This window comes from Aspergillus flavus, chromosome 2 (genome assembly GCF_009017415.1).
Source record: "Aspergillus flavus chromosome 2, complete sequence".
Taxonomy (NCBI): Eukaryota; Fungi; Ascomycota; class Eurotiomycetes; order Eurotiales; family Aspergillaceae; genus Aspergillus; species Aspergillus flavus.
The window spans coordinates 4,690,953-4,717,738 of NC_092409.1; the positions used below are offsets into that span (position 1 = coordinate 4,690,953).

Sequence of the window (26,786 nt, forward strand, 5' to 3'; positions counted from 1 at the left end):
CTAATCACAATGAGCAGTTCACCATTTTGCGTTACGCTACTGCACACCAAACAACTAAACTTACCTAAAGAATCACTGTGAGATGGCTCCCCCAACCAAAGCTGGAAAAGCGTCCCGCATCACAATCGCTTGCAACGCCTGTCGTTTCCGGAAGCAAAAGGTACGACACACATTGGTTCGAACTTCACTATAGGCCATAGAGCTAATGTATCATGTAGTGTAGCGGTAAAAAGTAAGGCTCAATTCTTAGCCACAACCATGTGTACCGCGTTGGAGCTGATTCTTGTCCAGGCCGGTGTGTACGCAATGCCTCCAGCACAATCGAGTATGCGACTGGCCCGAACAGCTTAAACGGTTTGTCTGAGGCTCAATCCTAGTGTTCAGGTGCAGAGGACTCACGTTCCTTCAGTGGCCCCGCGAAGGGATACATAGAGTCCTTAGAGCACCGTCTACATGAAACAGAAACCGTGCTGCTGAAAGTGCTCTCTCGGATCTCGGACGCTCAACTGTCCGCCAGTATAAACCCTGACAAGCAGCATAGAACCAGGAGCAGTATTGGAGACTTGTTGTATTCCCCATACCCCCGACTGGGGAAAAGAGGGGCAGACTATTGGAAAAGATTCCCTCTGGATACTGCCCATAATGTTCGGCAATGGCAGGATGATTGTCTAAGTCACCAAGACTTGCGCCCATCGACCCCTGGCTCTTCTGATCGCAATACCACTCTTCTGTCACCAGGGACTGGGGTTACTGAGGAAACAATTCTTGGGCCTCATGGGCAACGCGAACCGTCCGATTACCAATCTTCGGACATATCTTGCACAGATATGCCTACTGATCGTCGTGAAGAAAAAAACGGTTCATTATCTCCGGCGTCCGCCAGTCCGTCGACTCACAACGCCGCTGCGGGATCTGGAGCACCGCGCCTAGAGAAGTCCATTCGATCATTCCAAAAGGATACAGGGCGTCAGGCGATGGGTTCCGTGGCCCAGACCCAACTAGAGATTGCGATACCACAGGAACCAAATATTTGGAGCGGAGCTCCCTCAATACACTTTCAACGACAGTTTCTTTGGTAGTCAAGAGCTTGAAGGCACAATCTTGGAAGTTAAGGCGACAGCATAATGCTATGGCTGATATATTGGGTGGCTATCAAGGATTCCAAATTCAGTTCCAAATTTATTTGACCGATTCCAAAGAAAGGATGCGATAGTAGTAAACACCGTTTCAACAACAATAGCTCCCACATCGAATGACACTATCAATTGGGCATACATTATTGTGTGGACTATGATTTCCCCGACGCCACATGGACCTCAACGCTACCAGTTCCGGTGTTTTGCGTCTTGATATACACTAGATCCAGGACACCATCATGATTAAAGTCACTCAGTTCCCAGAACCCATTACTCTCTGGATAGAAGGTGGTGCCGACTTCCTGGACGCGAGTATTGTAAGTGGACGAGCCAGACGCAATATGCACCTCGACTTTTCCAGTTCCCGTATTCCGAGTTTTGATGTAAGCAAGGTCCAATTTTCCATCCCTGTCGAAGTCGACCATCTGCCAGACGCCGTTATCTTCTGGGTAGAATGTCGTCCCGACCTCCTGGATTCGCCTCTGGTAGTTTGACGCTCCAGAAGCCACGTGCACTTCGACCTTCCCTGTGCCCGTATTACGGGTTTTGATATAAACCAGATCGAGTTTGCCATCGTGATCGAAGTCTGCCATCTGCCAAACTCCATTATCCTCCGGGTAAAAAGTGGTTCCCGTTTCCAAGATACGTGTCTGATAGTTGGATGATGCGGACGCAATGTGTACCTCCACCCTACCGGTTCCGGTATTCCTAGTTTTGATGTAAACAAGATCAGGTCTGCCGTCACCGTCTGCATCAATTAATTGCCAAGTTCCGTTATCCTCAGAGACAAATGTTGTTCCGACTTCAAGGCTGCGAGTCCTGAATCCCGATGAACCCGAGGCGATGTGAACTTCTACCCTCCCAGTTCCGGTGTTGGTAGTTTTGATGTAGGTCAGGTCTTCGGTGGGAATGCTGGGGATCATTTGCCATGGGCCATATGGATCCGGAGCACCGAAAGTACTGCCGGTCTCAAGAATACGATTCTGATAAGGAGCCGCATGAACTGGGTTCGCGAGAATAACAAAAGGTAAAAGAATGTAGAGGGAAGAAAGGAAGTTGTGCAGATTGAAGGCCTCCATTTTGTCACGTTATCTGCAATGCTGAGTGTTGTGGTTCTCAGTCCAAAGTCATGTTCATCTTTTTATACCCCGTTCTTGGTACTTTGTCACATCGTATGATAGACCAAATTCCTTGAGTCTAGATCAATGCTCCTTGATGAAACGCCACCGGATGTCTAGATATTGCTCTACAGCTCGTATCTGCATGCATGTCTCTTCACAGTACAGGAACTGGTTCATCGCTAGCGCGAAAAATAAGTAAGCATGACAATAAGCATAATGCGTTTCCGACATGTGATTAGATGATGCAACGATAATTGTAATTTGTCAAACTGTCGGAGGCGAATCGCTTCATATTACCTGTCGCTCTTCGGGCTCGAATGCTTACCCCAACGTCGTATTGCAGGTGTCCTTTATGGGCGCAGGGATAATAACTTGTTTGGGTAGATTAAACCGTTCCCTTGACCAGTTATCGGAACGTGTCATGCGGTCGTAAGTTGTTCCGCTGGTTATATATATATTTTTACTGACATTGAGAGCATCGAACGAGAGATATAACAGGGAAAATTATACCTAATATGGAGGTTTTAATATGAAGGACTGTCATCCGAATCGGTCATATCTTGTTCACCCATATCATCAGAGCTGTCGAATTTCGCAAACTCTATGCCTGAAGCATCTCCATAGAGCTCAATCCGTCTCTGGTCTTCCAGCCATCGCATAATCTTATATTCTGCATGGGAGACAGCTCGTACGAGGGTAGATAATGATACTCCAACCACCTTTGCTGCCGTTTCGTAGAAAGGTCGTGCATTCTCGGGCAAATCAGACTCCATTTTATACCGCACATACGATGATCCTGGTCGAGGGACATCCGAGTTATCCTCCGTGATAACTTTCCGAGGCTTGAGTTGTTGTGTAACTGTTCGTATCATTGAGCCTATAGCCTCCTCATCATCTTCATCCGGTGGACCTGCTACTTCTCGAGAGTCCGTGCCGGTTGGCCCAACGGGAAATAAATCGCTTAGTGGATTTGACGCTTTTGTAGAGGGTTAGCAACACGAACAAAACAAGTTGTCACCATGCCGCCATACCTTTGCTATTGTCGAGCCAGTTATTCTCGTACCAATTCATGTACTCATCCAGTTGACTTGGTGTCATGTGAAACACATCACGCTCATCCACTAGGATTTCATTGCCTTTGCCAATTCTGCCTCTGGCTGTTTCTCGGCTATCAAACTGTCTCTGGGCTTGAGCCCAGTGCTTCCAATCGATGACTTGCGTGGTGGGTTCCTTTGCCGAGGCAGGGTATCTTTTAAGGTCGTCGAAGGGAAAAAGTAACTTGGTAGATATAACGATGAGGGTGATCAATTGGATTTCAGGTAGGTCATGAGGTCTACTTCTGCTGGCAAGACCTTTCGGGAATTCGAAGGAAAAACCAAGAAGAACCTGCAGTCTCTTCACGGCGGAGTAGATATCAACTAAACAATACATTAGTATAGGGGTAGATCACCCGCACTGCGATTGCTTCTTACCCGGAAGAGCTAGTCTCCTAATATAATGATATAGTATCGGCGGCAGATTTAGAGCTGGGAAGTGTACGCCAAATTTGTGGCGATAAAGAAGTGACAATTGCAAAACAGCCTTATGAAGATGCTCGGCTTTTAGCAACCTCTAAGAGACGTTCAGCAGATGATCCTTAGAAAGAGGACAAGAATGCTCACCGTTGTCTCGATTATTGAGAGATACTCCTGGGGTAATTTATCTCTCATCTCACGAGGGATTGAGCGTGTTATGCGAATATAAGGAATATCTCCGTACATGATCATCCTGGAGCGGGAAGTCAGATCATAATTACCATCCGATACCCATGCTAGGGATTTTTTACCGATGAAAGTCCCCAATACCGACTGGAAGGCGCATTAATAAAGCCCCCAAGTAGCAGAGGGCGACGGAGTCCACGAGTCGAGGCCATTGCAGATGCTTCCCTCCAAACTTAACGATATCTGGCTCCTCCTGATCTGCGGTGGGCTGTGAGCTGAAGAACTCTATCTCACCACCGTCAGAAGAATCCTGTATCTTATTCAAGTAGGTTTCCAGACGAAGAGCCCACAAGTCACGGACGACATGCTGTACCTTAATCGTCAGCCGACAACGTAGGGTAAGATTGAACCAATGAGGGCGCACCTCGAGTTGCGCCGGAAAACCTCGGCTTTGTACCAGGGCATGGCACTGCTTCCAGAGGATCAACTGATACACCTGCAGAAAGAGCCTGTAGGCCTGTCGGCCACGATACGCTAATAGACATAAATTAGCACCTGATAGGAGTTCAGCCGGATTAGCAACGCTTACTTACTCTTTGCACCCTTTTCGGTCACTGCCTTCTTCACCCGATTCGTCTTGCCTTGCGTCCCAAAGTCGTCAGGCTCTTCTTCAACTTGCCGGCCCTTGTTTTATTTCGTAAGCGTGACTCATCCCCTTCGCTTTATTCTCTTCTATATGCTGAGCGGGGGAGGCTAAGATGGGCTACGAACATACCTCTTGTTGATGACCCCGGCGGCAGAACCAGAGCCCATTATCGAGATAATACCGAGTTTCACGGCACCCTTCCTGCCCACAGACCCCTCGGATAGTATACTCCATGGAGGGCACAGGTGTTCTTCATTCTTGAATCATTAAGATACTGAGTATAGAAGCCGGGGGCCTTTCCCCTGTTGTGTGGGGTACGTTGGTGGTTGAGTGCTGAATACGGGTAGATTTGATGTTCAAGTTGTTTTTGAAATTTTCTTTTTCTTCCCTTACCTTCTTTTCAGGCATGTCAAATCACTGCAAACATATTGCTCTACGGCCGAAAACCTACGGAACGCATTGCAGGTTCACAGTGCTCAAGAATGAATTTATTTATTTAAGGAACCGTTACCCATATACGCTAGTCCCTTCCATGTCTTGACCAAAAGTATCTTTTTTCTTCGTTGGTCTTTCCTTCTTTCATCCTTTTTATCCTACGAGAATGGTGATGGTACCTGTCCAAAAAAAGAAAAAGTAAAAAAATAAAGATAAAAAAGTGAAAAGGAAAGAAGAACTCTTGCGTATTAGGTAGAGCCACTGAAATTTTTTGGAATTCGTCAAAATATCGTGAAAGCGAGACTCAGACTGGTTCTCGTCATGACAAAGCACGCTTTACGCTGCCAACGCAACCTGGTCAATATAAGAGCCAGGTCGGATCTCGCCTAAAACTTAACATACTTCACAATCGAAGGGGCAGAATTCAAGGATACCCTAGAACGCACAAGAACCAATGGAGCACAAAAGAAGTCCATGACTATGGTGATTTCATTATTTGGGGGCTTCCTTGCAGTCCATGGCGACTTCCTCACCCATGGCAGTGAGGACGATGACGTCTAGAACTTCGTTAGTAACGACTTGACGGTTAGTAGAGCATTGTATACTTACTGACGTCCTTGCCCTCCTTGAACATATTCTGAATCCTTGTACCGACATCGCTGTCGGGGACCTTGACGTCGTCCTTGGTATCACCATCATCCTTCATCAGGGACAGGAAACCATCGTCGGTGATATCAAGCTATACGAGATCAGCAAAAACAGCCCCTAGCGGACAGCCATCAATTTTCGGGCTACTTACAAGCTGGTACTCCGTGCGCTTGACGACGGGAACGTCCATGTTGTGGGTGGAGGGGGACAGATCTTCAAGCTTCTTGCCGGTGAAGATGTCGAGAGCGACAAGGTGAACCTTAGCGTGACCGTGCTTTCCGGTCTTGGAGGTAGACATATCGACGATCTTGCAAGGACGGCCCTTGATGACAACGTGACCGTTCTTCCTCAGAGCAGAGCACTGCTGGGGGTAGGTGGTAGAGGCACCGGCATCACCGGCGGCATCGGTCTCGAAGCCCTATGTAGAAAAAAGAAATGCCGTCAATTTAAACTGTGGTGAAATGGAGCCAACGATGCGCAGACGCATTTGCGTGCAACGAGGGGAGGGGATCAAGATGCGGGGCTGAAAATGCCCAACAGCGCAGGTACATTAAAATTAGGTGGAGAGAAGTGTAGAGGGGCGATTACATACGTGCTGTTCGTCAGACATGGTGAGGGTTTTGGTTTGAGTGAATGACAAGGGAAAACCAGAGATGCAAGCAGGAAAGAGGCAGAGAGGAGGAAGGAGATTGAGTAGGAGGAGAGAGGGGGAAAGGAAGAAAAATTAGAAGGTTAAAAGAGACGAAGAGAGAAATGGACGAAAACCGCCGAATTAAAAAAAAGTATTTTGTTGTGGCGGGGTGTTGATGTCGCTAGACCGCAACAGGTTTAGTTTCGGATATGCTGTGTCTCTGGTCTGCTTCGTTTGCCGTAGCGTCTCGACCACCGTCTTTATTGGTGAGCTTCCGAAAGGTACCTCATGGATGTCAACGGCACTCTCCTGAACAACGGACTTTATACCAACCTCAATCCTTTCTCTCCTTCCTTTGTTCTTGCACGCTTATTCCTTCCCGTCGGAAGTTCCTATCCATCGTCACTCTTTCTTTCTTCCTTCCTTTTTTTTTTTGTTTTTGAGGCTGCGTTATTCTCTCCCTCGCCACAAGTGTGGTCTTATTACTCTTGGGCGGCCTTTCCCAATGAGGCCGGTGAACCACTGCTCCATACTTGAACGCCTCTCCGGGCTGGCCTTTCACGATGTGGCTTGACCGCATGTCCGGTCATTCGACCCCCTCAGGACCTCAAATTGATAGTCGCAGCAATTCCCCCCTTCCTCGACGGCCCACTTCTCGTCTGTCTCCCTATGCACAGAATAGTCGTTCTCAGCCCAGTCGACCTGGATCGTCATTGTCCAACTTACTCACTCCTAGCGACTCTACTACTTCTCTTTCCGCCACTCAACGTGCCGACGACACGGCTTTGAAACAGTTCCCTGCGAAGGCTCGGCCATCTAACGTCGCGGATCCACTTGATGTGCTAAATGATATTATTGGAAAGCGGAAGGAAAAGCTGGCGGGAGCAGAATCGCCTGTTCTATCTTCTACACTTAAAACAAAACCGTCGCAGCTGGTGGCGGGAATCGACTTTGGAGGTCTTAGCCTCGAGGAGTTTGTCACGAAACCCGATGAGCCGAGGAGGGCTAAATATAGCGACGTTGGCGCGCAAACAATCCAACAATTCGAGAAGGAAAGAGATAAATTCCAGGATCTGCATTCGGCTATCACAGGCTGTGACGATGTTTCTAGGTCGGTAGAGAAGTACCTGAATGACTTTCAGACTGAACTCGGTGCAGTTTCAGCGGAGATAGAGACCCTCCAGACTCGATCCATACAGCTGAATGCAATGTTGGCTAATCGACGCAATGTAGAACAACTTCTGGGGCCCGCTGTGGAGGAGATTTCCATCTCTCCAAACGCTGTCCGACTAATTGTAGAGGGACCGATTGATGAGAATTGGGTCAAAGCGCTGAATGAGATCGAGAGCCGGGCAGCCACTATAGAAGCCAAAGTTACTAGCCCTAGTAGCGCTAAGTCGGTCGAGGACGTTCGCCCACTTCTGAGTGATATCAAGAAAAAAGCAGTTGAAAGGATCCGGGACTATTTGGTCTCACAGATCAGAGCCTTGCGGTCCCCAAATATCAACGCTCAGATTATCCAACAGCAGCGCTTGGTAAAATTCAAGGATTTGTATAGCTACCTGTGCAAAGCACATCCAACCCTTGCGGGGGAGATCACGCAGGCTTACATCAACACGATGCGGTGGTATTACCTATCTCATTTTACCCGCTATCTGCAAGCGCTTGAAAAGATCAAAGTGTACCCTAGCGATCGGAATGAAGTGCTAGGAGGAGATCCCTCGGCTCCAAAATCAGGTTAGTTCTCTGTTCCTTCTCGCTGCGCTACGGAATCTGACATCGCTATAGGAAACTTCGTCCCTGGTGGGCGGGCTGGTGCCGCGGCGCATGACCCATTCTCGCTAGGAAGGAGAATTGAAATCTTGCGCACTGGCAATCACATGGCCATATCTTCATACGTAGCAGAGGAGGACACTTCTTTCCATGGAATTGAGGTTCCGTTCCGAAACTTCAACCTGGCCTTGATGGACAATGTCTCGGCTGAATACTCCTTCATGACGGAGATGTTCTCCACCTTGTCCTTCCAGCAGATATCCCGCAAAGCTACCGAAATATTCGACCCGGTCTTTGCTCTTGGTCAAGGATTGACCAAGCGATTAGTCGAGCACACGACCGACTCTCTAGGAGTCCTGATTTGCGTACGATTGAATCAGCAGGCCGCTTTTGAACTCCAACGGCGGAAAGTACCCGTTGCTGACGCGTACATCAATGGTGTAAACATACGGCTCTGGCCTAGGTTCCAGGTGATCATGGACCTTCACTGCGAGTCTTTAAAGCGGGTAGCTTCGCACACGGGTCGAAGTGCTGTATCCGCCCTATCTCTGGCTGGTGGGGATGACTTGAACCAATCCTCAGCGCCCCACTTCCTTACGCAGAGGTTTGGTCAGCTGTTGCATGGAATTTTAGTGCTGAGTAGTGAAGCTGGAGACGACGAGCCGGTGTCTAACAGTTTGTCGCGGTTAGCAGCCGAGTTTGATAGCCTTTTGGCGAAGCTGAGCAGGATTGGCGGCGATGCGAAAAGACGGGAAAGATTTCTATTTAATAATTATTCTTTGATTTTGACTATCATCAGCGTATGTTGATTGCCCTCTTGGAAAAGAGCTTTCACTGACGTTCAGGCAGGATACCCATGGCAAGTTAGCGACTGAACAGAAACGGGTAAGTAGGAGACTCTTTGCCCTCTACCCAAGCAGTTAAACTAATGGTATCTAGCATTTGGACGACATGTTAAAGAGTGTTGGAAAGCGTGGTTAGAGTCTTCGACTATAGTTCAGGTTGCTCAGGAGATACATAGAGCACAGAATACTATTGACATACAACACCTACACATCACACAAAACACCTCATCTAAATACTATAGATATTACTGCATATGCGTTCTAGTACCTAATTCGCGTAACAAAGTATGACTGGCTCTCGATGGTCTCTCTTAGGCATGTACGGAGTATACCTTAACCTAATGCAGATTGAGAGGTCGCCTGAACCTTTACCCAATCCAGACACAGACCTTTTCTTATCGCCGCGCCCTTATCGCCGGTCGGCATTTCACCCATGTGGGGAATTGCGCCATCGACAAACAATTCCCCCTACCTAACAAGGCCGTGGTCAATGGACCCCCTAGATTAATTCAACTCCCTATCTCAGAGAACATGGCCATGCGCACAAGTCTCTCGATTTCGAGGAAATTCCTCCACCCGCGGCGCGGCTTCTCCAGCTCGCGACCAGCCAATGCAGATGTCACACATGCGGTAAACACCTCTCCTTGACTCTCCTCAGCGCACTTTCCAAAACAAACGCTCATTCAGCCAAAAGGTCATTGGTGCGGGGGTCGTCGGTCTCGCAGTAGCCCGGGAATTGGCATCGCGAGAGGGCACGTCAACAATTCTTCTAGAGAGACACGATGCGCCAGGCACGGAGACGAGTAGTCGCAATTCGGAGGTGAGTAGTACTCCCCCTTCCGATCAGACGTCTTCGCATTGAATCAACGCATTAATTGTAATTGTGGTTTTTTTCTGTTGCATACAGGTCATCCATGCCGGGTTATACTACGGAGTCGATACCTTGAAGACCAAGCTCTGCATCAAAGGAAAAGAGATGGTGTACGATCTATGCGCGCGGAACGGACTCCCTCACCGCAACACCAAGAAATGGATCGTAGCGCAGACAGAAGAGCAATGGGCCGCAGCGCTCAAGACCCACGAGCATGCACAGAAGATAGGCGTACCGACGCGACTCATCGGTCGCGCAGAGGCTCAGGCTCTCGAACCTGAGGTCCAGGCTCTCGCAGGGATCGTCGAGAGTCCGACCACGGGGATTGTAGACAGCCACTCCCTGATGACCTATCTACAGGGCGACTTCGAGGACCGCGGCGGCGACTGTGCGTTTCTCACGAATGTAACGGGAATTGAGGCGTTGAATGGAGGAAAGAACGGATACCGGATCACGGCTGTGACGAGCGACGGCACAGAGACGTCCATCACAGCCGAGACGCTGGTCAACAGCGCCGGGAACTACGCTTGCTATATCAATAACATGGTCCTCCCACCCGAGCGACACCGTACCCCGTACTACGCGAAAGGAACATACTTTTCGTACGCGGCGTCGTTCCCGAAAACCTCCGTGCTGGTCTATCCAGCCACACTGCCCGGCCACGGCGGCCTAGGCACCCATCTGACTCTAGACCTCGGAGGCCGCATACGATTCGGCCCCGACGTGGAATGGGTGGATGATCCGAATGACCTCGTGCCCAGTCCCGCCCGGTTGCAGCAGGCGCTCCGGGAGATCAAGACCTATTTACCCAACGTGGACCCCGAGGCGATCAGTCTAGACTACTGTGGGATCCGACCCAAGCTGGAACGCGGTGGGGCCGTGAACACAGGCAAAGGGTTCCAGGATTTTATCATCCAGGAAGAGGAAGGCTTCCCTGGGTTCATTAACCTGCTTGGAATTGAGAGCCCAGGGCTGACGAGTTCGTTGGCGATCGGGGAAATGGTGAAGGGTCTTCTGTATGGGAGGAAATGATCGTCCATATGTGCCTCGCATATAGGAAGGATCTATAAAAAAAAAAAAAAAAAAAAAAAAAAAAAACCATCACGTATATACCCGCTGTACATACTGCACTGCATATGCATATGCATAACATAGACAACTGCATTGATAAATCCGAATCTTCAAAATCTAAATTCTCCCGCCCTAACACAAAATCCCGTCCTTCCCAAGGTCTATACAAAGAACATGAGCATAATCCGCTCCTCGGTAAGAGAGTTGACGAAAGACCGTTACTCATCACTCCACCTTAATAAGCTTGTCGAGATGCTTAATTGGTAGCCAAGCAAAGACAATTCGCCATCCTGCCTCCGGTTACGTCAACACTTTTCCCAATTCTGTGACTGGTTTTCCAACGTCCCCCAACCATTGTTCTGGGATTGTTCGTTGGAAGTTGTACTGTTGGTTCTGGGCCAGGTTCGAGCTGGGTTCTGTTCGTACAACGGCTATATATATGTACTCTGGATGTACTCGCCACGAAATGCCCCTCCTATGTATCCTATCCATCTACATTCCTTTTACTCAAAACAGCATCCCACTTTCTCTACTGTATTCAATCCCCCATTATTCAAGTCCCTCCTTTAGAACCTGAGAGCTTTACAACCTGAATCACAGAACAATGCCACATTCAACCCAAGCGTCAAACCATCACGTCTCAAAACACTCCTACCGTCATCAACCGTACTCTCAAACCAAGTCATCCATAGAGTCCAAGTCCCAACCAAAATCTAAACAATCCAGTACATATAATAGATGCTGGGATTGGATTGTTACAGGTGGTAACTGCCACTACGCCAAGAACCGTGCAACATTCCGAAGCTACCGACGAGCGCCGGGGAAGGTCGGCGGCTCACGGGTCCTCGGTGTAGGGAGCGTCGAACTGCGTGTCCGACGACGCTCGGGCGATGGTGAGATCAACACACTCGTGCTAGACAACGTGCTGCATATGCCGAATGCGCGGTGTAATGGTCTGAGTCTGCCGAAATACCGTGAAACACACCCGTTAACGGGGGTAGATGATGAAGGTGACCATATCGAAGCGCGGAGTGACGATGGGTCGGAGCCGGAGTGGTATGCGGAAGGGTACCATGGACTATCAAGAGTTGTGCTTGCGGGTGAGCCCCAAGGAGAATCACATTTGAGCGATGATGAGCATTATATGCTTTCTGTGATGGCTTCCAATGAAGAGATGGAGAAACTTTGGCAGAGGGTTAAGAATAGAAGCTGGGTAGCCTGAGGCGGTTGTGGTGCAAAGTGACACGAGATATAGCTTATATTTTCTTTGCTGTTCAGCGTATTTTCGTTCCTTCTGAGGTGAAGATATCCGGTGTATGGTCATTGGTGTAGAAATGCGATGTCTTCATGTGTATATCATACCGCCCGTATGTGGCTGAATATAAAGTTTCTCGCTCAACTTGGGATTCGACACAGGACTGATAGAGTCCTAGTTTGGGAGAGCCGACTTGTCCAAATATAAAGAGAGTTCTCCTACGTGGAATCTAGTCCACCTCCCAACTCAGGTTTCCACGGCCTCGTGGTTAACCGCTCGAAGCGGCTTCCCAGACCCCTTCCGCAGGCCGGCTGGAATGTAGAAAGGATCATTGCGCGGTTAGTAATGTTTGAATATGGCCGACGTTAGTACGCTCAATCCATATCCATCAGGACGTCGCTCATGATATAGAGCACGTGGGAAAATTTGCGAACGCTCCACTTTCCAGTATCCTTCAACAGGCCCGCATAGTCCAGCAAAATGCGTCGCGCCGAGTTATAGCCACTCTGAAAAGGGACCCCACGGAAATATACGGTGCCCCCGTTTCGAATGAAGTTCACCGCTGCCTCATCCGACTCTGTACAAGATTGAGCCCCGTTAGGCTCCATAAAGCTGGTGAATCCCTCGCCACACAGACTATTCCAGTCTATGTCATCTAGGATGTCGATTGGCGTGCCTCCAGTTTGTGGCTCAGTGCTACTGGGCACCATGTATATGTACAAACCCAAGACGAGAGCTGCGGTAAAAAGCGAAAAGACTGAATGAAACGTAATGTGATCCGATGCTTTGCGATGTATCATAATTTTGTACACGTGGGCTGCGTGTAGACAAGCCCTCCGGGCGGCCGGTGTTTGCGACCAAGCAGCAATATCGTTGAGGGCCATGCGCGCTGGACCTGGACCTGCACGTCCCGCAGCCAGTTCAAAAATCTGAATATCCGCTGTGAGGTTCATACACATGTTATGCCACAAGATACTAGCGTTTGGGTCCAGACGCCCTTGGATATAACCGTACTTGCTAGCTATCTGGATTTGAAGAGTTGAGAGACATCTGGCACGACCATCCATGGCATAGGTGTGACATGGAGCAAATGGGTAGCTTGCGCGATTAGACAGGAGGCGATGATACGACTCCGAGAGCTTAAGCTGCACCATCGATAATACTGCATACAAGCCCAAATTATCGACACGGCTGTCCAATGGTGCGATCTCCACATTTTCTGACGGAGACAGCACAGAGGGCATTAACATGCACTGGCCCCCACGAATCAATTGTACCCACTGCGTTGGATCTTTGGCTTCGAAGAGCACTTCACTACATGGCAGAATGAGCTGAATATTATCGGAGACGATGATGGGGCTCGTGGATAGGAAGGATGATAGCCAGGCATCCAGGACGAGCAGTGCAATAATTAATCTGCTTGGTCAGTGTCTGTTTGGGCTTCCGGTTATATCAGGTAACGAACCGTTTAACAGATTCTACTTTGCTCCAGGCTTTCCATCTTAGAACATTGTCTGTAATGCTTTCAAACATACTTTTGTCGAGCAATTGACCTTCGGTAGCCGAAAACAAACCGTGCCTTTGTGCAACCTATATTGAGTTAGCGTGAAGAAGTATGGATAGTCTTCCATATTTACCGATATGAGGTTGACATAGAGCATCTGGCTTTTCTCAATATGGCCCTTCTCCTACATGTTGATCAGTATCTAGAAGCGCCTCGGGTGAGACACTACGTACCCCAGTCAGAGCAGCTAGATTAAGGAAAAGAGCGGCTGCTGCAAATGCCGACATAGCGTTTCCCGAGCTTTCAGTGCCAACAGAACACATGGCCAATTCAGCCGTAAGTTTCTCCAGGACGAACTGGTAGAAAATCATATCAGTAAACCAATGGTCTGCGGGATTTCTCTAGGGCGCATCTTACAGTGAAATTCTTAGATACGAAAGAAGCTGTACCCTGTGTTCCTAGGAAAGTCATCCCGATTAGACACATGACATAGAGCACCAAAGGACTAGTGTTTCTGGCGGAAAAGGTTGGGACATGGATAAAGGGTACAAGCGGATGAAAGTTGCGAAAGTAGAGGTCAAGTGCCATGTCTAAGATTTCAGCGGGAGGAAACTGGGCAAGAGCTATCAGTGCCGAGTCGTAAGCTGGAGGAGCGCTGGAAGTACGATTTCGTTGGCTGTATAGTCGCATGTATCCAAACGTGGCATGAAGGTGTCTTCTGCAATCCTCATCAAGACCATATCTTGACTTCTGCAGTAATACAGGCGGACTACTTGATGATTGCCCAGAGTGCGCCGCAAAGATATTGTCTATGCTGCCGTACGCCACCTCCCGCCAGATACCATTGATGAGGCGCCCGGTGCTATTCGATGGACCCAGCCAACAGTTCTGAACTTTGGCAAATCTATCATTCGGAATAGTTGCACCGGCTTTTGTATCGTCTGTATCAGTAGAGGGCCCGTCATGTCGCTGGGGGCGCTGTGTCGTGGAGGTTCCCACGTTCTCCTCAATCAGACCGATATTAGAGTCATGCCCAAAATCCAAAGAACCAGGATATGAAGTTGCATCAGAAGGGTTCAGCCACAGCTGGAGCGAATCATTTGGCATAGGATCAAATACAGGCCCTCTGTAGGACGGTTGGTATACCGTTGGTTCCTCGAAATACGTTTGTTGGTCAGCCACAAGCATTGAATTGGCATCCGGCTCGGTGCGCGCATGATGGGACGAGACGTCCGCCAGAAAGTCCAGTGATGATGGGAGACCTGCTGCCGCAGTGGTGGGTATGTCGCGAGGCCCTACCGCTTGCGTGTGGATTGAATTAGAATAAACGCCGGCGTCCACATTAGGAAAGAATTGTTGACCATTGTCAGGGATATTGGACGGTTGATAATGGGAGTCCTGGGCCGATGATGCCGGGGGCTGTTGGTCGAGTGCCTTGGTGGTTGAGTGCGCAGCTGGACCATTATGGCCCTTAGCATGACGGCTTAAAACATCGCTGGAGTTTGTAAGTCACAGTCGCTTACCCGTCGAATGCAACCTGTGTATGTGCAGGCTATCCAATGTTTAAAGAATGCTTATCGCGTTAGAAGCTGCATACCTTCGAGAGAACCGTTTGTGGCAGACATTGCATTCGTAGGGCTTTTCTTTGGTATCTATGATATATTAAAACCCATTCTGGAGAAAGATCTGGGCGCAGTTGACTGACGGGACCGTTCATGGCGCTTGAAGTGCTCTGTCTTTTTGAAGCGACGGTCACAGATGTTGCACTTCTTGATAACCATCGTGAAGCTCGCGGAGCTGCAAGGACAGATAGTCGATTAATCTCTCGGACTGCGAGAGCATTGCACTCAGTCAAAGTTTTCAAGATGAAGAGGAGTAAGGAGTAGGCACAAATTGAGTTGCAGTAGAAGCAAAGAGGAAAAAAAAAAATGGGGGCATGCGGGATGGGGAAATCCATTTGGGTTTCTAATCTCAGCTAGTAACAATACATACATACATTACTGAAGGTAGCTAATGGCTGGATATCATGTTTGTATTAAAAAGTACGTACTCTTGCTGACTGTCAGTGCAGACAATCTGACTGCAGTTATCTTCTACCTTTCTCTATACTATACTCATTAAGATCTATGGTAGTTATATTATTGTTGTACGTAATATGGATGTTGCTGCAGTGACCCGTCTGGCATAAATACTATACATGGTTTACAGCCAGCTGCAGCAGTGATGCCCCATTTTAGTACCCCGTGGGGAAGCTAGATAGATGTAGTACCTCGTTATCAACGCCACGATCAGAAGCAATTACAGGTACTGTAAATAGTCACCTCTAGGGATCTCAGCAACTGACTCAAATTTCCCATACATTGAGTATTCAGGTATCTCAACTGTATTCAGCCTTGATAAATTACAGTCCTCTCCTTGGCGGCAAGCGGGGAAAAGTCGGCATTTGCGGCGCCATTCAATTGCCGATCGCTCTGTTTGCCACAACCCTATTTTACTAGTCCTATCGAATAACGACTAACTATACTACTAACAATATCTTTGCGATGTGTACACTCTATGGGGAATTAATTACCAGTGTCAACCATCTTTTGTCGTGGTACTCACAAAGACTGCAATCATTGAACAGGCAAGTTAGTCAGGTGTGTGCTAGAGTCAAGCGATTTAGGCAAGGGAATCAGCGAATTCTCCACTGATTGAAAGAGAATAGACAAAGATAGCTTCTATATGTGATCAAAGCTGCTATGGTCTATGTGACTTGTCCATACAGTCTAGGCCTAGCAATTAAGATGGGTGATTAGACTCAAACACATCGGCCTCCTCTTGGCTTGAGCTTCCTCGTGGCATCCAAGCATAGTGACGGACCACAACTTGCATGTGGGGCTCGGGACAACTACTCCGTAGATTAGACTTAACTATAGTATAGCCCTATAAGCTATGGTGGAGATTGGAACTCAAGAACATAATGTGGAAAACGATGCATTGCCATAGTTTAGACGTATTTGGTGCTATCAGGTCCGACCTACTATCTGGATTACCTCCCGCCATAATACCCTCGGCTCAGCGTTGGATGAGGATTCGTGAGGAGAACGTTCTCAAATCGGTCATTGGCGTCATTCTGCAAGCTCATTTGATTATCGCCATCATTAGGGTGACCAACATGTCGTACGAGCTCGTATAGTTGGCAAGCAAACGCTGCAACTCTTGAATGCTCACGGAGATAGGGCTAACAAAAGCAACGGCACTTAATATTATACCCTAGAGTCTCCAAATGACCTTGCTGAGACCGTTGGACAAAAACTGTCTCTCTAGATAGTGTCGACGATACAATCATGTGATTTTGCAAATATATGGGCTCCGGTGCGCCAAGATTGATCGGAGTCATTTGATGCGGCGACAAAAGTACGATAACGACGACTTAACATCTACGTTGGGGAAAGTCAATCACTAAGTTTCTACGCTACAGCGTTGACCGTTGAGACTAGCCCTATTGATCCAATCAGATTGCCAGGTTTAATTAACTATCCGATCTGGTCTGCTGAATGCTACGCTAAACACCCAACTGCAGATGGCTCCCTGTGCGCTCTCGCATGTTAGGTAATGCTCCACTAAGCGTTACGATTAGTGGCTTTTTGCAAATCAGGACTGCACAGGTGGCAGCATGAAGGAAAGAAAAGTGGGCACGATACCTCTGACACAAGCCATTGATCGGTTCATCATACCATTTGATCTGTTCCCCGGTCCACTGACAGGGATATCTCAAGGATGAAGCCTCGGTAGGGGCAGCTGCTTTAAACCACAACGCCCGCCCCCCTCCCCAAAAGAAAAAAAAAAATCTAGTCAACATCTGCTTCCGTTTCCCATTTTGCTTTGTTGACAAAATGTCCGAAGAAACGTCCCAAAAAGCTCACTATTCGTCAATACTCGGAGCAGATCCTTTACTAATTGATGTAGGTGGCCTAAAGTAGGGTCCTTACGTTGCCGACTGACATAGCCCAGGACAGCTCCTCCGGCGAAGAAAAGAGTGCTGGCGATGACTACTCGTTAGTCTCCTGTTTATTCTGGTGGATCAATAAACAGCAGGGGATGGCATACTAACAGTGCATTATAGAGCTCTTACCTCTGCAAGTGGATTGACATCTATAAGCGCTAGCATTACCGATTACAGGTATGATCTCCTGATGCTTTCATCGCAACGCCTGTAGGTTAGTCTGGCTGAAACAAGGCCTCTGAAATGGCCAGATATGAGGTATGAGCAAAAAACACTTCAAATGATGTGTTTAAGCTACTGAAACCTCAACAGAATGGACGTCGCTATCACGCCTATCGCGAAGGAATTTATATCGGGGTAGCTAGTGCATCCCATAACCACCCCGTTATATGGATTACTAAGTCTCTGGTAGCCGAATGACGAAGCAGAACAAGACCGCATGGGCCTAGTGCACCATATATACTCTCTGTTGCTGGAAAGAAAGCTCCATCTGGCGCCTCTTAGCGAGAGCCCCAAACGTGTTCTTGATCTGGGCACTGGGACCGGCTTGTGGGCCATAGATTTCGCTGAGTAAGGATGCATGATTATCGCTCAATTTCTCATGCGTTAACATCCACATTACCTTATAGTGAACACGAAAATGCTCAGGTTATTGGTAATGATTTGAGTCCTATCCAGCCGAAATGGTATAGTGTCTTTTTCCTTTCTCCCTCCTCTTCGTTACTGTACTTCAGGGAGTGATTCGAGCTTATAGCTTTTATAGGGTACCGTCAAACTGTCAGTTTGAGATAGACGACTTCGAATCAGACTGGATGTATAAAGCGCCATTCGACTATATCCATGCGCGTGAACTGTCCGGGTGCATAGGCAACATCGACAAGCTTTTTCGGCAAGTATTTGACCATACAAGTTCTGGAGGTTACTTTGAACTCCAAGCTGTCAGCGCCCATTTCTTATCCGATGATGATACTGCTGAGAAGGCTGTCACTGCTCAAGAGTGGATGAAAAACATCCGTGAGGGTGGTCGAAAATTCGGTAAGCCGTTGGATGACGCTTGTGAATGGAAACAGAAATTGGAAGATATTGGTTTCGCGGACGTTACAGAAACGTTACTTAAGGTTAGTGAGCGAACGGTATACCGGTGTGGCAATCTAACTCGGCATGGAATACAGGTACCCCTTGGTACTTGGCCTAAGGACGCGAGAATGAAAGAAATCGGGAAGTTTGGGTTCGTTGGAGAGTTGCAAGCTATTGAGGCTTATACACCTGCACTATTCACGCGAGTCCTTGGTTGGAGTGAAGAGGAGATGCAAGTAATGATGGACAAGGTCAAGGAAGAGCTCTTTGATCGATCACTGCATTTATACCTTCCAGTCCATGTTGTATATGGTCGGAAACCTTGATGCGATAGGGGCCATAGAAACTGAGGACAGACCTGGTCAAGTTCTTAAAGCGAGGTTAATATTGTACATACAGACAGTCGGTTTGACATATATACATTTGTTGGTTTGGCATCGGCATCAATGTCCAAGTAGCATGGTAATCTCAGCCAACAAAACTCAACCAAAGTGTAGCTGATCAGGAGTATAGGACAATATTAACATCACGATTAGACGCGATAAGGACGGCGTAAAAAAAACACCCATTGCCGATGTGACTCCCGCTGTCGGAATGGTAACTTACAATCGATACGTGACATTTCCGACCAATGTCTGTACCGCTTTTATCCAATCGATCTGATCTAACTAGTTCTTAAGATCGGAGATCTTTAAGTGTTCAAATGGGTTATATTAGTACTTATAGGTCCAGTCGGGGGTTAGTTCATAATAAGAGATTAAAGCCCACACTGACAGCTGAACTAGAACTTGAACTCATCCGATGCAAGGCCCAAAGTTGTCTCCAATTCCCCGCGGGGATGAGGGTTCTTCCCTCCGCGATACCGTAGTTCGAAAACTTCGAATACAGTCCCATACGCGGCAGTACCCCAAACCTCAGCCGGCGGTGGGCCCGGCTTCGGAAGGCGGCAAAGCGGTCTACGAAGACCGGGCGGATAAGCACTTTGTCGGCTTTTGTATCTAACCGAAAATGTAGCTGGTTACTCCGTATCGACCCTCATGTTGGGGTCGAAGCTGAGGTCGCTACTGTGGCGCCGCCGCCATGGATCTCTTTTTATTGCCCTCTCTTCTTCTTTCTTCTCTTTCCCTTCCTCAGTTTCATACTCCCTGCGGTTTTGAGTCAATTGTCAAAGGTTAGTCGACACGATGTCGCGACCTTTCCTCTCCATGTTCCGCCCTGTAGGGCGGCGGAACTTCTCCGTCTCAACCTCAAGAAGAGCAATCGATAAGCTATGTGAATCAGCTCAGGAAGCCGTTAAGGACTTGAAGGGCTCCTCCACTCTCCTTGTTGGAGGTTTTGGTTTCTCGGGTGTGCCCAATACTTTGATCAACGCTGTGCGTGATCGTCCGGAGGTCACTGATTTGACCGTGGTCTCCAACAATGCCGGCATGCCGGGTGCTGGTCTTGGTACGTTCCTAAAGGATAGAGCTGCGACACCAGCAGAATGACAACTAATACCAAACAGGACAGTTACTGGAATCCGGACAAATTGGTAAAATGATTGCTTCGTTCATCGGTGAAAACAAGGTCTTTGAAAAAATGTATCTGAATGGTGACCTCGCGTTGGAACTCACTCCCCAGGGTACCATTGCTGAAAAGTGTGCTGCTGGTGCAGCTGGTGTCCCTGCTTTCTATACTCCCGCGGCTTATGGAACAATTGGTTGGTCTTCTCCAATCTCTTTGCCAGGCTAGACGAGCTGACGTTTGGACAGTGCAAACTGGTGAACTCCCCGTACGTTACAACAAGGATGGCACTGTGGCGGAAACGTCCAAGCCTAAGGAAACCCGCGAGTTCAACGGCAAGAACTACATTCTGGAAGAGGCAATTTTCGGTGACTACGCTCTGGTTAAGGTTCACAAGGCCGATAAGCTTGGTAACTGCCAGTTCCGTAAGGCGATGAACAACTTCAACGAGGCCATGGCCAAGAACGCCAAGTACACCATTGTTGAAGCGGACCACATTGTCGAAGTCGGAGAGATCGACCCCGAGGATATCCACCTGCAGGGAATCTACGTCAACAAGGTCATTCAGAGCCAGGGTGAAAAGCAGATTGAGAAGCTCACATTCGCTAAGGACCCTAGCGAGATGCTCAAGGCCGGTGAGTCCGTTCCCGATCTTCTTCCTTTAATAGAATCTCATTTCTCATAACCACCTAGGTTCCGGTGAAGCCACCGCCCGTCGTGAGCGTATCGTCAAGCGTGCTGCCAAGGAATTCCGCGACGGAATGTATGTTAACCTGGGTATTGGAATGCCCCTGATCGCTCCTTCGTATCTCCCTGAAGGCGTGGAGGTTGTTCTCCAGGCCGAGAACGGTATTCTGGGACTGGGTGGTTACCCTAAGCCGGGTGAGGAGGACCCTGACCTCATCAACCCTGGTAAGGAGACTGTCACCCTGGCCAGTGGTGCTTCTGTGTTCGGCTCTCACGAGAGCTTTGGTATGATTCGCTCTGGTCGTATTGATCTTACTATGCTTGGTGCTCTCCAAGTGAGCCAGTACGGAGGTATGTCTTCGATCATGTTCCTGGATTCTCCTTCAGCCTCTAACAACTGCCCATAGATCTCGCGAACTTTATGCTTCCTGGTAAGGTGAAGGGTGTTGGTGGCGCCATGGACTTGGTCGCCAATCCTGAGAAGACCAAGGTCGTTGTGACTATGGAGCACGTCGACAAGAAGGGCAACCCCAAGATCTTGCCTGAGTGCTCTTTCCCCCTGACTGGCCCCCGCTGCGTGTGGAAGATCATCACTGATCTGGCCGTCTTTGAAGTCAGCCCCACCGAGGGTCTGACCCTTGCTGAACACGCTGAGGGTGTCTCTGTTGAGGAGATCCGCAGCAAGACTGCCGCTCCTTTCAAGGTTGCGGATGACTTGAAGCCCATGTTGTAATTATAGATATCCATGCACATATAGAACGTTAAATTGATTTTGTTTTGGCTACGAAGATATTCCATATCATGACATTCTAACTCAAGTCGCAACTCATTGTGCATGGTCCACTGCGCCTCAATTCCTCACTAGTACCAGTCGCTACATGTTATTGGTCTCTGGCTGCAACTAGAGGCCATGGGTTTTGAACATACACGTCGCATGAAGCTGTAAAGTTTGACATAAACCTGATACGGAGAAGCGACCCGCTGGCGCTTATGACAGAAGTACTTCTACTCCTACATCATTTGGCCTCCGTCTCACTGCTGCCATATTCTTTTCTTGTCTAGCTAGGCCTGGCCATCCTGCCAAGCAAGGGTTTCTTCAGTCCAAATAACGTCATGCATTAGTTGCCTTCTTCGTTCATCTGCAGCGCCTGACACGCCGATCCACTGACGTTTAGCCCTATAGTTTTTTTATGTTGCTAATTTACGACTTTTCGGAGTCCAGGGTCTGGAATCCACTCTGTCTGTGAAGAACCAGGAAGTCACGCTTCAAGTGGTCAGAGTTTCTAGTTCCCGGAAAGTATAATTGATTGCCTGCAGAAGCCCGATGCTCTGACCCTCAGCCAGCGCAGCGGCGAGGATGCTGTACTACTACATCATTAGACCCACTCACCCATGAGCGTCAGGTCGATTCTTTTCCGGAAATCAAGAATATGCTACAAACATGAAGCTCTTTGGTGTAAAATATCCAATGCGACGTCGGTACTTTTCTGATTTAACTTTGGAACTGCTGACTTTCCTGGCCGTTAAACCCTCAAAATCCTGATGTCGCTCGTATCTATCTTGATTTGATTGAAGCTTCATTCTCAAAAACCCTCGTAAGTAGTATCCTCTCTCATTCTTGGACAACAAAGGGGAGCAGATTTGCTATTGGATGGAATACGATCCCTCGAATGTCGAGCTGCATTTGCTGTTGCCGTGTGACTGTGTCGGCAAAGGCTTAATGCAACCATTTCCCACCTTGAATAATGGCACATCCCATCATAGGTGGTCATTGAGCATGGAAATGACGATTTCTATCATTGTCAATGCATATATGAAGCACTATTGTGCGGTTGGAAAGGCATATAAGGTCGTGGAAGACTTCGAGATACAGTACAGGATTCCCAGACAGAAAACACGAGAAAGAGCATTGCAAACATAAAGAGCACAGTATTCAAGTCCGTTCAAATCAAGTATCTACTCGCTTTATTGTTCTATTCAAAGCATTCGCTACTTGTTGCATTTATCAAAATGGACCGCTACCTCTCCACCCACGTTGGCCACAGGCCGGACGCCATCGCCATCGAAGACGATACCCAGAAGTTGACTTATAAGGACCTAGACCGAGAAGTCGACAGGCTAGCCTCCGTGTTGAAGAATTACCACTTGAGCCCCGAGGAGCCCATTTGCATCATAGAAGGAATAAATTCCAACCTGGTCATTGCCCAGCTTGCGGTCATTAGAGCAAGACTGACCTGTGTACCGATCGAGCCATCGACCCCCAAGCTTCGTCTGAGTGATATGCTCACTGATATCGGAGCCAAATATATCCTGTCTGACAAGGAAGATGTTGCCGATGGTATCGAACACATTGTGATTCCTATAACAGGCCAGAGTCCTCATGGTGCTTCTGAGGCGCAGAAAGACAACCAAGTGAACGGTTCAGTCCATGACCCAGACCACGAATACCGCAGCCATATTCTATTCACATCAGGATCAAGCGGAAGACCCAAAGCTGTTCAGATACCTGAAAGAGCTATCATTCATCTAGTGACGAAAACAGCTTGTACGCCGCTGGAACCCTCTGACCGTGTTGCACTTATAAACAACCCTGGCTTTGATATTTCTCTCTTTGAAGTGTTCGCTCCATTGGTCGCAGGCGCAACGATGGTCCCCGTGCCTCGCATGGTTGTGACTGATCCGTTCGCGTTCCGAGAGTTCATCGCAGAGAAAAATATCTCAGTGATATTTTTGACGGCAGCATTGCTTTCTATTACTGGCCACACCTGTCCTACGGCTTTTCGCGGTGTCAGAATTGTCTTGAGTGCCGGAGATGTGCCCAGTGTCGCTGCCGTAAAGGCCATCTTGAAATCCTCTGCACCTCCAAAGCATCTCTGGAACACATACGGCCCAACCGAGACAACGACCTACTCCACCATGCACGAAATTAAAGCCGAAGAGTTTCAACATGATTTCTTAGGCATTGGTGGGCCAGCTGGGGACACTCAATTGTGCCTTGTGGATGAGAACCTGAAACTTGTAACAAAGCCCGGTAAGGTAGGCGAGATTCTTCTCGGGGGGCCCGGTATGACTACAGGATACATCAACCGCCCGGAGGAGAACAAGAACAGCTTCGTCACCCTACATGGAATCAAATATTACCGGACCGGCGATCTCGCAAGGTATCGCGTAGCTACGCCTGATGTCCTTGAATTTGTTGGCCGCATAGACCATCAAGTAAAACAGGGTGGTTTCCGCGTGGAATTAGGGGAAATCGAACAAACTCTCTATGCGAGCGGTTGGTTGACTGGTGCCGTCGTACAGCAAATTGCTTCACAAGATGAAGGCAAAGAATCGTTCCTTGTCGCATTCGTGATACCTGCTGTTGCTAATACAGTTCGTGCTCGTACACTCTCTGAGTTCTTGGGGCAGAGATTGCCATCGTATATGATTCCGAGCGATTTTATCTTTTGCTCGGAGTATCCCATGACGGCGCATGATAAGGTCGACCGGAAAGCTTTGGAGCAGCAGTACCAAGAAAGTCGAGAGAGTCAAGGCGCTGCCAACGGCGAACAGTCAAATGACCATGGAAATGACACAGAAAGTGTAGTGAAGTCTCTTTGGTCATCCTTATTGAACAAGGACAACATCGACAACGATGATGACTTCCTTGCACTTGGAGGAACGTCCCTTCAGTGTGCAACTCTGATAAGTAAACTGAGGCAGCATCTGGGAAAGACAATCTCCATGGGATCACTTCATGACAACTCACGACTCGGTGATTTGGTCAATTACCTTGATGGATTTGCTGAAGGGGGAAATGCACCGGACGAAGCAGACAAGTGGATCGCGGACTCCAAGATCGCTGACTATCTGCACGCCGTTCCTGATTGGCAAGCGGAGAATGAAGGAAAGGTTTTCATATCGGGTGTCACTGGATTTGTCGGTGTCAACTTTCTGAGCCGATTCTTACGGATGCCCACAGTCAAAGAAATCGTGTGCGTTGCACGGTCTAAAAACGGCATTAACCCCAGAGACAGGGTGGAGGCGACTTTGGAGCAATATGATCTGTGGGATCAATCAAAAGAACACATGCACAAGCTAAGGGTCTTAAGTGGAGATATATCTCTCGACTTACTCGGACTCCCAGCAGAGCAGTTCGACTGGCTGGCCAACTGGGCAAGTGTGGTCTTCCATCTAGCCGCCAAAGTTAATTTCTGCGATCCATACCAAGCCCATGTTGACTCTAACACATTGGGAACGAAAAATATGTTAGATCTTGCTGCTAGTGGACGGCGAAAGGCCTTCCATTTCATGTCCAGCATTGACGCATGGGGCCCAACAGGCCTAGTATTTGGGACCCGCAAATGCCTTGAGGACGAGCCTCTTGAGCGCCACGTACGAGGCTTACCATTTGACATCGGCTACGCGCAAAGCAAATGGGTTGCTGAAATGATGGTGCGTCGAGCTCGCGACCGTGGGCTTCCCACTGCTATCTATCGGCCTGGATTCACCATCGGAGACTCCCGAAACGGGGCAGGGAACCCGGATGACTTCTTTGCACGTTTGATAGTCGGCAGTATCAGACTGGGCGCGTTCCCGTATCTTCCACGCCAGAGATTGGAGTACGTGACTGTTGACTATGTACTCGATGCTACCCTGCACATCGCCTCTCATAACGAAAACCTCGGCCGATCATACAGTCTGGTTGCTCCGGACCCGAAGGACTCGGTGAACCTCGAACAGACGGTTGGTGTGATCAGGGATCTCGGATATCCATTGAAGCATATCCCCTACAAGGACTGGGTTCGGATGCTACAGCGAACAAGTGATATGGATAATCCCTTGCTCCCTGTGATGCCACTCCTTCAGGAGCCAGTGTTGAACGGACTGACCAGGTTTGAGACGAGTAGGAATACGCCTCACTATGATAGTTCCAACACTGTTGCTGCCCTGAAGGATGCACCGGATATTCGATATGTACCCTTTGATTCCAAGATGCTGGATAAATTTTTTGATTTCTGGGAGAGCAAAGGATTTTACAAGATGCCACGTATAAATAACTAATGGTGGCATTTCAGGCTATTGCTAACGGCTTCTCTCGCGGTCGTTCAAAAGAAGGTACAGAAATATGCAAGCTACCTCCTTCTTCGTGGTTTTTATTGTCGCGGTAAAAGCAATTCTTTCTCCAAACAAGTAAAAGTTTCTCTTCTTTTTCCATCACATCACCATGATTATTATATGTTGGTTTCTTCGACTCTTCTATAGTGAAGAGGACGAACAGATCTACAAATTACGAGAAGAGAACTATCCATACGGTCAAGAAACCTCGAGCCCTATAACCTTCCCACATCGGCCTAGCGTGCTCTCTGAAAAAGGATAATCTAACTACATTAAGTCTAAGCGAGACCCGTCGGGTAAGTTACCTTTGAGTTTACTACTGTACGGAGTACATTCTCAAACAGTTTCTCAAAATATAAAAAGATTGCATCACGATCTGTTTTATACATTACCAGGTACTCCGTACAGGAGTCGATAGACTCAAAGGCTTGGATCCAATTCCAATTTGCTAACCTGAAAAGAGTATCGTTAAAGTCACAGAAAGTGATATAGACATGCATATAAAACCCGACTGATTACAACCATCACTTATTCCAATACCGGTTTGATATTGGCCGCTTGTTTTCCCTTTGGTCCAGTCTTCACTTCAAATGTAACCTTTTGAGTTTCTTTTAGAGATTTAAACCCCTCCTAAATCAAATTAACAGGAATTGTATATGAGCACGCGATTCCTATATATTTCTTGCTCGGTTATCATGCACATACTGTCCGAATTTCAGAGAAGTGGGCAAAAATATCTTCCCCGCTGTTGTCTGGGGTAATAAACCCAAGCCATACAGGCAAATATGGGGGATG

The 26,786-nt window shown here is 48.2% G+C and overlaps 12 protein-coding genes across 12 annotated transcripts; 7 read left to right on the forward strand and 5 right to left on the reverse strand.

The window, feature by feature from the left end:
- Nucleotides 1-82: 82 nt before the first annotated feature.
- On the forward strand, nucleotides 83-1,079 carry F9C07_2259 (putative C6 finger domain protein; the record flags this gene model as incomplete). Its single annotated transcript, XM_071510141.1, has 4 exons — nucleotides 83-160; nucleotides 219-232; nucleotides 292-354; nucleotides 410-1,079. 4 exons carry the CDS (start codon nucleotides 83-85, stop codon nucleotides 1,077-1,079), a joined length of 825 nt encoding a protein of 274 aa, XP_071363968.1.
- A 209-nt stretch (nucleotides 1,080-1,288) lies between these two features.
- On the reverse strand, nucleotides 1,289-2,215 carry F9C07_2258 (putative FG-GAP repeat protein; the record flags this gene model as incomplete). The annotated part of the gene is made up of 1 exon (XM_041284915.1): nucleotides 1,289-2,215. The coding sequence occupies one exon, from the start codon at nucleotides 2,213-2,215 to the stop codon at nucleotides 1,289-1,291; it is 927 nt and encodes a 308-aa protein (XP_041143334.1).
- A 67-nt stretch (nucleotides 2,216-2,282) lies between these two features.
- Nucleotides 2,283-5,069, reverse strand: F9C07_2278006 (RNA polymerase I-specific transcription initiation factor Rrn7). The gene is made up of 8 exons (XM_041290120.2): nucleotides 4,733-5,069; nucleotides 4,551-4,641; nucleotides 4,382-4,491; nucleotides 4,083-4,324; nucleotides 3,919-4,024; nucleotides 3,730-3,868; nucleotides 3,289-3,675; nucleotides 2,283-3,233 (listed from the first exon to the last, which is right to left on the reverse strand). Exons 1-8 carry the CDS (start codon nucleotides 4,835-4,837, stop codon nucleotides 2,782-2,784), a joined length of 1,632 nt encoding a protein of 543 aa, XP_041143335.1. The 5' UTR covers nucleotides 4,838-5,069; the 3' UTR covers nucleotides 2,283-2,781.
- On the reverse strand, nucleotides 5,070-6,430 carry F9C07_2278008 (eukaryotic translation initiation factor eIF-5A). The gene is made up of 4 exons (XM_041290121.2): nucleotides 6,279-6,430; nucleotides 5,838-6,104; nucleotides 5,648-5,777; nucleotides 5,070-5,595 (listed from the first exon to the last, which is right to left on the reverse strand). Exons 1-4 carry the CDS (start codon nucleotides 6,294-6,296, stop codon nucleotides 5,531-5,533), a joined length of 480 nt encoding a protein of 159 aa, XP_041143336.1. The 5' UTR covers nucleotides 6,297-6,430; the 3' UTR covers nucleotides 5,070-5,530.
- A 450-nt stretch (nucleotides 6,431-6,880) lies between these two features.
- Nucleotides 6,881-9,142, forward strand: F9C07_2254 (putative GARP complex subunit; the record flags this gene model as incomplete). Its single annotated transcript, XM_041284910.2, has 4 exons — nucleotides 6,881-8,054; nucleotides 8,106-8,890; nucleotides 8,940-8,975; nucleotides 9,030-9,142. 4 exons carry the CDS (start codon nucleotides 6,881-6,883, stop codon nucleotides 9,069-9,071), a joined length of 2,037 nt encoding a protein of 678 aa, XP_041143337.2. The 3' UTR covers nucleotides 9,072-9,142.
- Nucleotides 9,143-9,466: 324 nt separating this feature from the next.
- Nucleotides 9,467-10,838, forward strand: F9C07_2253 (putative FAD dependent oxidoreductase; the record flags this gene model as incomplete). The annotated part of the gene is made up of 3 exons (XM_071510091.1): nucleotides 9,467-9,565; nucleotides 9,630-9,755; nucleotides 9,843-10,838. 3 exons carry the CDS (start codon nucleotides 9,467-9,469, stop codon nucleotides 10,836-10,838), a joined length of 1,221 nt encoding a protein of 406 aa, XP_071363969.1.
- On the reverse strand, nucleotides 9,841-15,565 carry F9C07_2278011 (C2H2 type zinc finger domain protein). Its single transcript, XM_041290122.2, has 7 exons — nucleotides 15,342-15,565; nucleotides 15,234-15,288; nucleotides 14,054-15,131; nucleotides 13,870-13,992; nucleotides 13,770-13,820; nucleotides 13,598-13,722; nucleotides 9,841-13,548 (listed from the first exon to the last, which is right to left on the reverse strand). The coding sequence occupies exons 1-7, from the start codon at nucleotides 15,415-15,417 to the stop codon at nucleotides 12,507-12,509; spliced, it is 2,550 nt and encodes an 849-aa protein (XP_041143338.1). The 5' UTR covers nucleotides 15,418-15,565; the 3' UTR covers nucleotides 9,841-12,506.
- On the forward strand, nucleotides 11,482-12,099 carry F9C07_2252 (uncharacterized protein; the record flags this gene model as incomplete). The annotated part of the gene is made up of 1 exon (XM_071510080.1): nucleotides 11,482-12,099. The coding sequence occupies one exon, from the start codon at nucleotides 11,482-11,484 to the stop codon at nucleotides 12,097-12,099; it is 618 nt and encodes a 205-aa protein (XP_071363970.1).
- A 2,470-nt stretch (nucleotides 15,566-18,035) lies between the features above and the next one.
- Nucleotides 18,036-19,209, forward strand: F9C07_2131431 (UMTA methyltransferase family protein). The gene is made up of 3 exons (XM_071509114.1): nucleotides 18,036-18,194; nucleotides 18,254-18,310; nucleotides 18,388-19,209. The coding sequence occupies exons 1-3, from the start codon at nucleotides 18,064-18,066 to the stop codon at nucleotides 19,025-19,027; spliced, it is 828 nt and encodes a 275-aa protein (XP_071363971.1). The 5' UTR covers nucleotides 18,036-18,063; the 3' UTR covers nucleotides 19,028-19,209.
- Nucleotides 19,210-19,885: 676 nt separating this feature from the next.
- Nucleotides 19,886-21,624, forward strand: F9C07_2249 (putative coenzyme A transferase; the record flags this gene model as incomplete). Its single annotated transcript, XM_071510054.1, has 5 exons — nucleotides 19,886-20,147; nucleotides 20,206-20,400; nucleotides 20,453-20,847; nucleotides 20,873-21,242; nucleotides 21,299-21,624. 5 exons carry the CDS (start codon nucleotides 19,886-19,888, stop codon nucleotides 21,622-21,624), a joined length of 1,548 nt encoding a protein of 515 aa, XP_071363972.1.
- A 66-nt stretch (nucleotides 21,625-21,690) lies between these two features.
- F9C07_2278014 (uncharacterized protein) lies at nucleotides 21,691-22,472 on the reverse strand (the record flags this gene model as incomplete). The annotated part of the gene is made up of 3 exons (XM_071510268.1): nucleotides 21,691-22,068; nucleotides 22,097-22,174; nucleotides 22,333-22,472. The coding sequence occupies 3 exons, from the start codon at nucleotides 22,470-22,472 to the stop codon at nucleotides 21,954-21,956; spliced, it is 333 nt and encodes a 110-aa protein (XP_071363973.1). The 3' UTR covers nucleotides 21,691-21,953.
- Nucleotides 22,473-22,901: 429 nt separating this feature from the next.
- On the forward strand, nucleotides 22,902-26,483 carry F9C07_2054134 (non-ribosomal peptide synthetase module; the record flags this gene model as incomplete). The annotated part of the gene is made up of 2 exons (XM_041284911.2): nucleotides 22,902-25,850; nucleotides 26,304-26,483. 2 exons carry the CDS (start codon nucleotides 22,902-22,904, stop codon nucleotides 26,481-26,483), a joined length of 3,129 nt encoding a protein of 1,042 aa, XP_041143341.2.
- Between the last annotated feature and the right edge of the window lie 303 nt (nucleotides 26,484-26,786).

Excerpts from the sequence above, each read along its gene's own strand:
- F9C07_2278006 (XM_041290120.2), bottom strand. The coding sequence starts at position 4,837 with ATGGAGTATACTATCCGAGGGGTCTGTGGGCAGGAAGGGTGCCGTGAA. Across the intron at positions 4,642-4,732 it reads GCCGGGGTCATCAACAAGAG|GGCCGGCAAGTTGAAGAAGA; the intron begins GTATGTTCGTAG and ends AAATAAAACAAG. Across the intron at positions 3,869-3,918 it reads TCTCAATAATCGAGACAACG|AGGTTGCTAAAAGCCGAGCA; the intron begins GTGAGCATTCTT and ends AACGTCTCTTAG.
- F9C07_2278008 (XM_041290121.2), bottom strand. Across the intron at positions 5,778-5,837 it reads AGCGCACGGAGTACCAGCTT|CTTGATATCACCGACGATGG; the intron begins GTAAGTAGCCCG and ends GATCTCGTATAG. Across the intron at positions 5,596-5,647 it reads CAAGGAGGGCAAGGACGTCA|ACGTCATCGTCCTCACTGCC; the intron begins GTAAGTATACAA and ends ACGAAGTTCTAG.
- F9C07_2278011 (XM_041290122.2), bottom strand. The coding sequence starts at position 15,417 with ATGGTTATCAAGAAGTGCAACATCTGTGACCGTCGCTTCAAAAAGACA. Across the intron at positions 13,993-14,053 it reads TCGTATCTAAGAATTTCACT|TTCGTCCTGGAGAAACTTAC; the intron begins GTAAGATGCGCC and ends ATTTTCTACCAG. Across the intron at positions 13,549-13,597 it reads AAAGTAGAATCTGTTAAACG|ATTAATTATTGCACTGCTCG; the intron begins GTTCGTTACCTG and ends CTGACCAAGCAG.
- F9C07_2131431 (XM_071509114.1), top strand. The coding sequence starts at position 18,064 with ATGGGCCTAGTGCACCATATATACTCTCTGTTGCTGGAAAGAAAGCTC. Across the intron at positions 18,195-18,253 it reads TGGGCCATAGATTTCGCTGA|TGAACACGAAAATGCTCAGG; the intron begins GTAAGGATGCAT and ends ATTACCTTATAG. Across the intron at positions 18,311-18,387 it reads AGTCCTATCCAGCCGAAATG|GGTACCGTCAAACTGTCAGT; the intron begins GTATAGTGTCTT and ends TAGCTTTTATAG.